Raw genomic sequence first — 12,385 nt, 5'->3', positions numbered from 1 at the left:
ATCTGAACCCAAATTAAGATATTTAAATTTTACTTGTTGACAATTCCTAGGCATGTATCTGCTTCCAAAAATTTTATTTTAGAATTCATCACATCGCCTTGGCTTTTAACAAGACAGGATAGCACAGTGTAAGTGCATGGCACGTAATTCATCTTCATTAATTTTTCCAAAACTTCAAGGCTTACCAGCTATGCAGTATATGATTTGAATTTAATGCATGCATGTTTATGTCTAGAAACAAATCTGCCAACTTGTGCTAAAAAGAAAACTTTGGAGGCTTAAAGAACGATTTTATCATTGTGTCATGCCTGCCAGGAATTATTCTATCATTGCCCAAGTCCCTCTGTGACATAGCACAGTGCTATGCTGGCAGAAAACATTGGCATAGTAGTACCCCTTACACCACTCAAATGAGCAGCAGCATAAGAGATGTTGTTGTTTAGTTATTTAGTCATGTCCAACTCTTCATGACCCCATGGACCAGAGCATGCCAGGCACTCCTCTCTTCCACTGCTTCCCAGAGTTTGGTCAAATTCATGTTAGTAGCTTGGAGAACACTGTCCAACCATCTCGTCCTCTGTCGTCCCCTTCTCCTTGTGCCCTCAATCTTTCTCAACATCAGGGTCTTTTCCAGGGAGTCTTCTCTTCTCATGAGGTGGCCAAAGTATTGGAGCCTCAGCTTCAGGATCTGTCCTTCCAGTGAGCACTCAGGGCTGATTTCCTTCAGAATGGATAGGTTTGATCTTCTTGCAGTCCATGGGACTCTCAAGAGACTTCTCCAGCACCATAATTCTAAGAGATACTTAACTGTAAATAATTTGCCAACTTTTACTGGAATAATTCAATTTTTTCTCATTGAACTGGAAGGTCATATGTTCATAATTTCATTGACCGGTATTCAGAGAAAATGCTACATGGATATAGTTCAAAATAGCAACATTCATATAGCAACATCTGTAAATCTTTGATTGAACATCACTGGTACTTTTATTATCTAGCGGCACTGTTTTTCATTGTAGTATAAGTACATACCTGCCCAGGTATTAACAGTGGCCAGGTATTAAGAAATGATTTGTTGATAATATAAGAAGCTTATATCTAAGTACTGTACTGCTTTTTCTTACAACCTTTTAGTGCTTCTTTCATGACTAAAACTGTGCCTTGTGGGAATGAACTTCATAAATTTCTGATCTGGGATACAGCAGGGCAAGAACGGGTGAGTATGATTCCAGTATTTTTTAACTAAAGGCATTTACATGCTGTGCCTCTTTATTTTCACTAAAATATTGGGAAGTAGATATAATTGAGAATTACAATGTCAGTGAGGTGTGGAGCACACACAAAAGAGTTAAGGTGCTATGGAGGGAGGGTCAATCATTTTTTTAAAATAATTGGCTGACCGGAAGTGAGGGTAACCTCCTTGCAACTTCCAGTTGTTAACAAGAAAGACCTGTAAGGGCCAGGCCACAATAACTGCAACGAACAACAGACCAAAAAAGCAGCAGTTTCACGTGCCATTTACCTGTTTGTGCTTGTTGTTTTTCTATCCAATTAGTCAGGACCCTTATGAGAAGCACAATGCAGTATTATCTGAAAAGAAAGCTTTTTCTTTTTAAATAACTTTACTGGGAGGGTTATGGGGAACCCAGGGTGGTGAATTGACTTAGTTCAAGGGTGGCCTACAAAGGCTAGCCTACCTTTAGCCACCTGAATTATTTTTTTGGTTGTTTACTGACAACTCATACAGTTGCTGTCAATGACATCTGGGTAGACTAGCCATCAAAGAATTTGTGCTTAGTTTTTGCAAGATGTCCTGGACCCAGGGACTACCGTACCCCTGCAAGTCATGGTGAAACTCAGGAGACAGCTTATCTTTACTCAGGTCTAATAATTATTAGCGTCTCACTCTTACTTCCTACTTCCATCACCCCCATTCCCCCAAATCTCTCTTTCTCTAAATAGCTTTTCCTCCTGGTGTGTTTAGGTCTCCACTGCATTTTTCCTGGTTTTCCTAGCTCTACCTTCAATCCATAAAAGGCAATCAGCTTGCCTAATAGTTTAGGTTTACGGTCCAGAAAATATATGTTTTTCTATGTTGTTACACCTGACTGTCTTGTTATTTTTATTTGTGTACTAACACTTAAAGTTGCAAAGCCGTTTCACTCTGTCTGTCATTTTGTGTTAATAAGACTTTAATCACAGTAAATTGTGTTGGTTCTTGCTCATTCCCATAAGAGGACATTACTGCGTTTCTAAAGTAATTGTGCCCCTTGCAATATTCTGTGGCATGTGGTTGTCTCCAGTAAATATTACTGAAGTGATTATTTCTTGAACATGCATGTAAGATACATTTCTATGTGTATAGACCAGGGGTCAGCAAACCTTTTCAGCAGGGGGCCGGTCCACTGTCCCTCAGACCTTGTGGGGGGATGGACTATATTTTGGAGGGGGGGAAATGATGCAAGAACACACGAGCCCTGGTGGTTGCTAACCTGTGCCTTGTGAGCAGGAGAGGGCTGGCAGTGGTGGTGGCAGAGGGACAATGAGCGGCGCGCAAAAGGGCTTCCGAGAGGGACTGTTTAAAATGGCGGCCGCTCGAGTACTGCTGCTGCTGGCACCAACAAAGCACAGCCCCCTTCCTCCTCTAGGCAGGGTGGGGAGAAGCCAGGAGGAGGCGCCGCTGCCGCCGCGGGAGGGAGAGGGAAAGAACACGCGCACTGATGATCCACACGTCGATTCCCGGACTGTCCGTGGGCCGGATCCAGAAGGCAGTTGGGCCTGATCTGGCCCGTGGGCCTTAGTTTGCCAACCCATGGTATAGATACATGAGCAACTTTTGTAACACTGGAAAACACTATTTAGTCCCATCCTCTGACTCCTGAGATTTCATCAAGCGTTGATCTCATACTATCATCATTATTATAATTTTATTGCTTACTCCATAAAATGTGGTGACTTACAATTGTAAATATCACTGTATCACTGCACCCTAAGAGTTAGGGTCTGCGTAGCTCATTTTCTTTTTTAAAAAATGAGACCTGATATTCACTGGATCCTGATGGAGGACATTCCTTTGATAGGGATGACACCTCCTACTGGTGGTGATAGGCAGGGTCCTGTCTTTTCCCTCCTTTCCAGGGGGAGGAGCCAGTCCTCTTTTCCCAGACTGACCCTGTCTGGTTGGTATAGATTGGGTCCACCAGCGCTCTATAGAGACTTGTCTTCCTTTCTTTTCTTCACAGATTTCTTCAGGTTTTTTTTTGTCATTCCCCAAATTAAATCACAGATAAAGAATGTAAAATGATTTTTATAAGAGCTGAACACCATTCAGTTTATGTATATTGTGATTAAGCTACAGTACTCAGTTGAACTAAATCAGTAAATACAATGAGGATCAGGCTGACATTACTTTAGTCTTTTCTTTAGTCTTTATGTTTTATAAACTTTTTTCCTTTGGAGATGGGAAGGAAGTTGAATGGATAAATCAAATGATATTGAAGCGACTGGTGTATATTGTCAAGTATTCATTCTCTCTCTCTCGCTTACTTATTTTAATAAAACCTATTTCCAAGTAAGAGTTTCATAAGTCTAACATTTGCTTCTTTACTCAGAAGTAACTCCCACTGAATTCAATGGAACTTATAGGACTACAAAGTTGTAGTTCCTAAGTTTCTCTAGAGCTAAAGTTCCTATCTGTTACTGTTTTATGGAAAGAATGTATTTAATCTGTTTTTTTTTAGTGTGGATTAATATTTTCCACACAGTTTTCACCAGCTGGGAATGTTAGCTATTTCCTACACCCCCCCCCGGCACCTCTCTTATGAACCAAGCAGCTTTTCTTTCATGATAATGTGCTTGACATTCTTAGTTTTTTGAAAACAGACTTCAAATGCACACACCAATTCTTCTCCATGCTGCTCATACCGGTGTATGTTGCTAACCTCCAGCTTTCCCAACAGATGTGGATTCAAGTGTGCCTTTCTGTACATGGAAGGTGTCTATTGCTGACACTTAGGAGTGCTTTACATCTCCTGCTAGAGCGTTGTGAGATAAAATGGAACTAAGTCTGTAATCATGGGGGCAACTCCCACTGAATCCCTGTGGATTTACTTCTGAGTAGACATGTGTGGAATTGTGCTGCAGATTCCAAATATGTTCTTCAATTTGCAAAAGTAAAAGCGTAAAAACTGCTAAAGGGTGGTTTGTGAAATACTGTTTGCAGCTATTTTCCTTTTGCTCATGGCTTATTGGATCTACATAGTCCATGCCTTATAAAAAAAATTCTAGTATTGCCCACAGGAGGTGTCTCTAGACAAAAAGTTGCACAAGTAATTATTTAGTGTCTCTTTAGAGTAGAATAATTGTAGTTCATATTTAGAAGTTCTTTTTTTGAGTTTAAAAAGATCTTTATTTCAATATTTAAAAAATATATAACAAAATATAACATAGCATACATAACATAACATAACATAAACGCACCAACTGCTGCCCAAATATAGTAGCAGCAACAAACAGACAACACGGTAATGTTAGCAAAACAATGAAAAGGTAAACCACCGTGAAGGGCAAATATTTAAAAATATATGCACCAACAACCTTCACATATACAAGGAGTTTCAAAAATGTGTACAAAATCTCATGCTCGAAGTCTTAAAAGTCCAGTATAAAGCGCAATAATCAAGTCCGATAGTAAAGTGCTATGATGTATCATGCGTTCTTATCTCTTCTCATGCGTTCTTATCTCATCTGACGGGCGGCCAGCTTCTTCCCCGTTTCACAGGAATGGTTTCCTCAGGGGGCGGACTCTTTCTTAAGTAATAAATTTGTATAAATTTATATGACGCACCATAAATACTTATACATTTATTTAAAACATTGTACAGAAATGTTTAAAATACTCACCAAAGGTTCATGTGGAAAAGCTTAACAAGACTACCAAAGCTCACAATTCTCAAAGAATGATGAAAATGCAACAGTTACTTACAAGGCTAAATACAAGGTTCAATCAGTAAATCATTTCAAATCAGCCACTCCTTGCAAGAAGTACAACACCAGCAACTCTTAAAGATATACAACTGTTATTAATCTCATGAATAGGATAAAAACGTTCCCCACCAAATCCTTGAAATTCCTCGTTTATAGAAAGGCACTGAATTCTGCTTGGAGATTTAACCCCATGGGTGCTAATGATCCGAATCTATGTATCCAGTATGCCTCTTTTTGGTGTAGTTTCCTTTTCAAAACCTCAGCATTTATTTCAGAGTGTTTGTGCTTATAAATAATAAACCATTTAAAGTCCGTAGCTCTATGGTTTTGCTCAATAAAATGGGACGTAAGTTGCGTCTCCAAAACTCTATTAAGCATTCGATTTTTATGCTCCAAGATTCTTGCCTTCACCGGTCTAATAGTACTCCCTATGTACCATAATTTACAATTGCATTGTAGGGCATACACAACTCCTCGAGAGTTACAATTAGTAAAAGACTCCAACCGGACAGGTTTGCAAGAACCAGGTATTGTGAATTCCTTAATTCTTGCGTTAATTCACACTTAAAGTGGCCCCGTATTTCCGATGCGCGCCAGACCCAGATCAGTATACTTTAATATACTGCAAGAACCAGTATATCACTTTAAATGCTGAGGTTTTGAAAAGGAAACTACACCAAATCCGATCTTATACCTTCTTTTTCCAGGTAGTCCTCTACTATTTTCCACCCTTTTTGAACTTTCTCCTTAGGGATATTTCTTAATTAATTAAGTTAATTGAATTTATGAATTTAGCTAAAATGACAGCTGCCATAACATATTTAGAAGTTCATCCACAGAAACTCAAGCACTACAAATGTATTATATACCCAGAATATTGTAACCCTTAGTTTACTTGTAATTTTGTCGCTTTCTATCTTGGAATAAATCTTTGTGCACTTTTCCCACTACATGTCTCTTGTTTTTCTTTGATGCTTAATAAACACTGAATCTACATGATTACATCCATAGACCTTTGTTAATTCTTAAGAGGGTCTCTTCTCCAGAGAGTAGCTGGAAGTGGGGAGGCAGAAAAAGGTCCACCTTTCCTTCCACTCTGCAGTTTTAATCTGAAATCGTAGGCACAGTACTGCACCCAGAGCTCAGAAACTGCTCACACTAATGAAATTCCCTATTGCAAAATTCGCTTGGAACAATGGGAGTTTCAAACATTGACAGAAATACTTTCAAGACTTATTCATAGAGGTCTGTTCTTGAAATGTGACGGGTAAGTAATGGAAAGTAAAGTGCTTTTAAATAATTCACTGTTCCTTTAAGAGCAATCATCCTCTTGAAAGCTGTGGTAAAACTTGTATTGATTTGTTCTTCCCTCTGATGTACAAATCCCGTAGTAGAGTCCTTGTGAGAAAAAAATCATAGACAACCAATGGACATCCCTGCTGCATAGGCAATATGTTCTGCTTTGTGCAATATGTAGGTTGATGGAAATGTATAAAATGGTCACTGTGCCTGGGCCCATCTACAGTTATGGGCTTGTTGCAACTGAAGCTTGTTCATTTTGGCTTATTAATCCATTACTGCTTTCAGGATCCATTTGTTTTTAATCACACTTGGTAAAACAGATTCTCTCACTTCCCTGGGACCCACATAAATCCAACATCTTTTCTATCCATTTTATGCATCTTTGCAGGTTCTTACCTAAGAAAACTCAACCTACACAACTCACTAGTGTTTAAGGTACCCCAGGACTATTTATGGAGCAAGTTTGTTTATTTCATATATACTGCTTGATTGTAAAAAACCTGAAAGCTGTTTACAAAACGGATAAAACAATAATATCAGTAGAAGAAACAATGAAAACATTCAAAAAATCAAAACCAATAATAAACTAAAAGCATATCAGTTGAGTAGTATGAGAGTTAACTGCAATAACAAAAGTAGGCACAGCTCCTTCCTCTAGCATGGAAGACATTGCTACACCCTTCATTTACCTGATACTCTCTGCTTTGTGGGAGGGCACAATAAGATGAAGGGAAAGTTGGCATTTAAAGCCAAGCCAGCCTTCCATGCCTGTTTGAATAGTTATGTGATAGAGACAACTGGATTCTAAGTAAATGAAGTATGGTTGGTCTCTTCTCTTGCTATCTTTTTGTCAGTTACTAAAGACTGTTTTAGGGACACGGGTGGCGCTGTGGGTTAAACCACTGAGCCTAGGGCTTTCCAATCAGAAGGGGTGAGCTCCCGTTGCTCGGTCCCAGCTCCTGCCAACCTAGCAGTTCGAAAGCACGTCAAAGTGCAAGTAGATAAATAGGTACCACTACAGCGGGAAGGTAAACAGTGTTTCCGTGCTACTGGATTAAGGGTTTGGGAGAAAATTAATACACAAGTGTTCATGGATTTAAAAAAGAAGAGGAATGTTTTTATTCAATCTTCCATATTCTTTTATAATTGTAAAGCCAACAGAGCCAAAATCTGAATTCTTTTTTTCATAGGGTATATAGTTCTTCTTCAAAGGCATGCTGTGAAAACAGCCATGCTTTTGAAAAGCACATGCCTTAATACATGTTTTTCATTATCCACAGGTTGGCAGATATTACTGTGTTAATAAAACAGCCATTGTGAGGAAATACAGTATTATTTTTTTCTATCAAAGGAGAGTTTCTAATGAGAAGTCACATGAAATCATATGCATTCCCACTGGATTAAATCTCAGATGCCTAGCATTCCAGAAAATTAGCTACATTTCTTTTGCAAACTGGAAACTAATCACCCAAAGTTGGAAGACTTAATTTTAATGTTTGTTCAGACATCATAGTAAGAAAAGGAATCCAAAAACAAAGCTCCAAATATTCTTCCTGCCCCGTACCAGTTCCTTGCCTACCTGAGCCCATGATGTTGGAATGGAATTCGTCAGCTTGCTCCAAACAGCTTGAAAATTAATCATGTGTCTGCTAGAGCTTCAGGGCAAGAATCCAGTTTCCCCTTCTAGTGCTGTTGTTCCAGGTATCTGCTAATGGGAGAGGAAGTAAGACAATCTGGAGGGCAGAAAATGTTTTATGAAGAGGTGGGCGCACACACAGGGTGTAAAACAACTCCTTCAATATAAAACAGGTCACTCTGCAAGCCGGAGAGTCAATACACTTCACACCTCCCATCCCGTTCTCATAGTCCTGAAGATACCAGGAGCAAGCTCTGCTGCAGGTTGATAGACAGCAGTCATGCACGGGAGAAGATGGTGTGCCACCTAGCCACTCATTTGACTCTGATTTATGCTGGTTCTTGTCAGGATCCAGACATGAATGTTCTTGCCTAGCTTCTAGAACAGTCACTGGCTTATTGTTTCCTGCCACTTGAGCATCCCCAGAACAAATTGGATTTGACCTGGTACAGAATCTTCCTGTAGAAAAAAACTATTTCACAGAACTTTGGTTGGCATGTACCAGAGTATGTGCATTCATTATTCTAGCTTAGTAGATTTAAAACACTGTATTTGAATAACAACATATTAATGCAACAATGAGTCACAAGGCATACTGATTAAAGAAGCTAAAGCAATCATAGTGTCTTTTGTTGGCTTACACAAATGCAAGAACTTTAACTACTTTTTTCTTCTGTTTCTGTGTTCATTTTTTAATAGTTCCATTCATTGGCACCAATGTATTACCGTGGGTCAGCAGCAGCAGTTATAGTATATGATATCACCAAGCAGGTAAGCTTTCAAATCTCAGTTGTTCCATCAGGGACGGACTTTGGTCCTTCAGATTTCAGTAGTGTGAGGCCACAATTTGGCACCCACCCACCCCCGCCCATATTATATTCTGCTCAATTCACTACCTTATAGTTGTGATACCCTGCGGCACCTCCTGGGCTCTGCGCCCAGTGTGGCGGAACTGGTTGCGCTGCCCTAAACCCGCCTCTGGTTCCATCACTGGTATGTAGGTTATTCCGCAATTCACTTTCAAGTGGTCATAGTGTGAGTGTTCTCTGTGCTTTCTGCTAATATTATACTGTGTTCACTTAGTCCTGCAAGTTGGTAGTCTTTTCCTTAGTTCAGTGATGGCCAAACTTGGCCCTCCAGCTGTTTTGGGACTACAACTCCTATCATCCCTAGCTAACAGAACTAGTGGTCAGGAATGATGGGAATTGTAGTCCCAAAACAGCTGGAGGACCAAGTTTAGCCATCACTGCCTTAGTTAGTCAACGTATTTCTGCATTCTGGATGTGGCTTCCAGATGTTTTGGGCTAAGTTTCCATCAGCCCCAGCCAGCATTGCCAGTGGTCGGGAATGGTACTCGTGTGCCCAGGCTCTACAGTCCTACAACACCCCAAATTTATAATTAAGAACCAAACAAGACACAATACTTCTGGGTGAAATAAGGTCACAACTTTATTGATTACAGATGTAAGAGGTTTGACATAGTTATTGGCTATAACTACCAGCCCATGTGCTGGCAGTATTACCAAAGGGGTCAACCCTGAGGCAGAGAGGACCTATGACTTACATCAAATAGGATCGTCCCCATGGGATCGCCATCTTAAGGGGTGCTGTCGCCCTTGCCCCTGCCTGAGCGTCTGGACAGAACTAGATCTCTTTACCAGGGTACCCGCTTTTCTTGGAGGGGCAGGCCAAGGCTTACAATCTTCCCTCCAACCAAGACTAAGGCCAACCCAATGTCAAACCACCAAAGTTGTGATGATTGCTATGAGGTAGGCATAACCTTCAGACTGAGCCAATTTGTTTGAAGGAAAATCCCCACCCAACCTTGAATACGGCAACCAACGATGTCCATAGCAAGGTCAAGTAGATAAACAGTAGACTAAAACAAGGGAAGGGTAGGTGTGAGATCCGACAAGGAACAGTTTGTGGATCGGGTGGCAGGACTCTTTAAATAGTCCGGAGCAGACCCAAGTAAAGCCTGCTGGCTCAGTTGAGCCTGCCCTCTGAGGAATGCCTGTCTCTTGGCCTGCTAGTCATTGGCCAATTTGGCTGGCAAGCCTCTCAGCTGGTGAGGAAGACCGTTTTGGCTCCCCAACCCCACCCTGGTCAGGAAACCTCCATTAAGAGCACTGCCACATTGTATTGCATAGGGGGAAGTGGTGGCCGGCCTGCAACACCTCCACACCCATAAATAAAGTAAGCAGACATGTAGCTCCAAACAGCTGGAGGGCATCAGGCTAGGGAAGGCTGGTGTATTCAGTGGGGCTTGCACATCACACTAAGCAAGCATGACATTCCCATACCTGCATTGGTATAGGAAAATTAGGACCTAAAAATATGGCATATTTTCTAAAAAATACAGAAATATATACATTTTATTATGTGCAATTTGTATTTGCTTGGATATTTTTAAACTGTTCCAAAACAGTTCAGCTAAGTAAATGAAGTAATAACAAAATTGACTCCATATTTATAGCTGATATTAAAATTACATAAAAACAAGTTTTTGGTTTTTGACAGATTACTGAAATAGGGAAGTCAGTGTGGTCAGGACGTTCTGTGCTACAACATCCAAATGGAAAGCTGCACATTTTCAAGGCCAAATTTTGTATTTGTATTTTAGTAAGAAACCCATCTGCTAGTGCTGTGTGACAGGAAAGGCATTAATGAGTGAATATAATAGCTTGCCTGCAGTTTACATATTTAGCAAATTAAATTACATATTTGATTTTAGCTCAGAAGTGTTGGCACAATTAATTAGTATATCAGCAAAATTATTTATCAAGGGCTAACACCTTCCTGCATAGTGGTAGTGAACTTGAATGAAGTGCTGGGGAACTACCAGTATGGAGGGAAAGATAATGCACTCAATGCAAATAAAAAATCCCAATAATTTCATAATAAATGGATATTTATCTTTAAACTAAACAACAATGATTACAGACGCCATAATCTAGTATGGTGGCTTAGGGGTGCATAAATTGACTTGTCAGACATTTATTACCAGAAATGACAAATCCCAAGCTCTCTCTTGCTGTTCTCCTACTTTCTCACTCTGAGGAGTACCTAAGTAACATCTAATCCAGGTGGTACCATGATTTTCAATAACAGTGGCTTCCTATATTAACTCTGCTTTTTCATCCTTGGAAAGTGTAGAACATGGCACCAGAGGTATTGCATTCAAATAAATGGTATGGTAGATAATTTATTTCTCTCCATGGGGTAAGAGTCATGCATACCCAGAACCTTCATCACGTTGTTTAAAAGGCCAAGAACTTTATGCATCGACTAAAATACATAACCCCCAATTCCACATAGTTTTGAGTCATTTTGACGCAGACTGGTTTTGCGTCTTCCCAAGCTTCCAAAGGCCTCCTGGGCAAACAGAATTAGTCACAGAGCTGTAGAATTAGTCATAGAGCTGTATGATCAAAATATGTTTGAAAATTAAAAAGAATAGTTTTACAAAGAAGGATTAAATGGTACTAATAGCAAGGAATTCTCAGGAGAAAAAACCCAAAAACCATTATATTGCCAAATGAGCAAGTATTTGTGTGGTATAGAAATATAAGAGCACCCAAAAAACTTTTAATTTTTAAATAAAGTTTATTTAAAGTTTAAATTAAATTATTTGCTTGTTAATGTATTCATATTTGGCCTGATGTGGCTTATATTTTGCACGTGGAATTAGGAGGTGGAAAGACTGTATTCCATAAATAGTTCCCCCTTAGACAACATTTGGTACTTAAGTATCAAATATACCAATGCCATAACAGTTTTGAATGATGAAATACCAGTCCTTTAAAATTCACCAAAGCAGGGACTTGATTTTCCCCCTACATGCAGTTTCCATATGTTTTTAAAGGGAGATTACTGAATTAAACCATGCTTGTGTCCTTTATAACTGCTGCCACAAATAGGTACTTCTGTAATTAGGGGTGAGAAGATTGTGTGAGAAGCCACAATTGGACACACTGTTCTCTCAAAAGCTGGTTTAGTTAGATATAGATTAACATCAGATGCAAGTTAAAAGTTTCTATTTGTTAAGGGCACTGATAATATCTTATCTAGTACGTACTTTGGTATCCTTATGTCATTACAGGGTTCAGTATATTGATGCATTTAGCAACTTCCTGTTGATAGGCTCTTGTATTTAATTTAGGATTCATTTCATACACTGAAAAAATGGGTAAAAGAACTAAAAGAACATGGTCCTGAAAACATTGTAATGGCCATCGCTGGAAACAAATGTGATCTTTCTGATATTAGGTAAAGTATTGACCTTTTGTTTTCAAATTGCTTGTTCTTGCCTCCCCCCCCCCCCAAATATCCCTGTGATATTGAGTGGCATATATGCTTGTTTGCACTGGAACAAAGTCATATCAATCCAATAAACAACATATCTGGATTTCTGTTTTCCTTTTATCAGCCTTTTGGTGATAGATCCTAAGTGTTTGATAT

General features: G+C 39.5%; 1 protein-coding gene and 1 long non-coding RNA gene across 12 annotated transcripts in view; one reads left to right on the top strand and one right to left on the bottom strand.

The window, feature by feature from the left end:
• The window catches only part of RAB31 (RAB31, member RAS oncogene family), a 51,512-nt gene that overhangs the window by 26,725 nt on the left and 12,402 nt on the right, over positions 1 to 12,385 (top strand). For all 11 annotated transcript variants that reach the window (XR_015951446.1, XR_015951445.1, XR_015951449.1 and 8 more), the window contains 3 exons: positions 1,135 to 1,216; positions 8,624 to 8,695; positions 12,087 to 12,193. Coding sequence is in view for 6 of the 11 variants with exons in the window: in XM_088675330.1 (XP_088531456.1) it covers positions 1,135 to 1,216; positions 8,624 to 8,695; positions 12,087 to 12,193 (261 nt within the window). In the remaining 5 variants the exon portion in view is untranslated. The remainder of the gene's footprint in view (positions 1 to 1,134; positions 1,217 to 8,623; positions 8,696 to 12,086; positions 12,194 to 12,385) is intronic.
• Positions 4,385 to 4,998, bottom strand: LOC148684822 (uncharacterized). The gene is made up of 2 exons (XR_015951451.1): positions 4,903 to 4,998; positions 4,385 to 4,809 (listed from the first exon to the last, which is right to left on the bottom strand). It is a non-coding gene; the product is annotated as an uncharacterized LOC148684822 (long non-coding RNA).

This window comes from Zootoca vivipara, chromosome 8 (assembly GCF_965207765.1).
Source record: "Zootoca vivipara chromosome 8, rZooViv2.hap1.1, whole genome shotgun sequence".
NCBI lineage: Eukaryota > Metazoa > Chordata > Lepidosauria > Squamata > Lacertidae > Zootoca > Zootoca vivipara.
The sequence above is the reverse complement of the archived record's forward strand: the minus strand, read 5'-3'. Positions and strand labels throughout refer to the sequence as shown.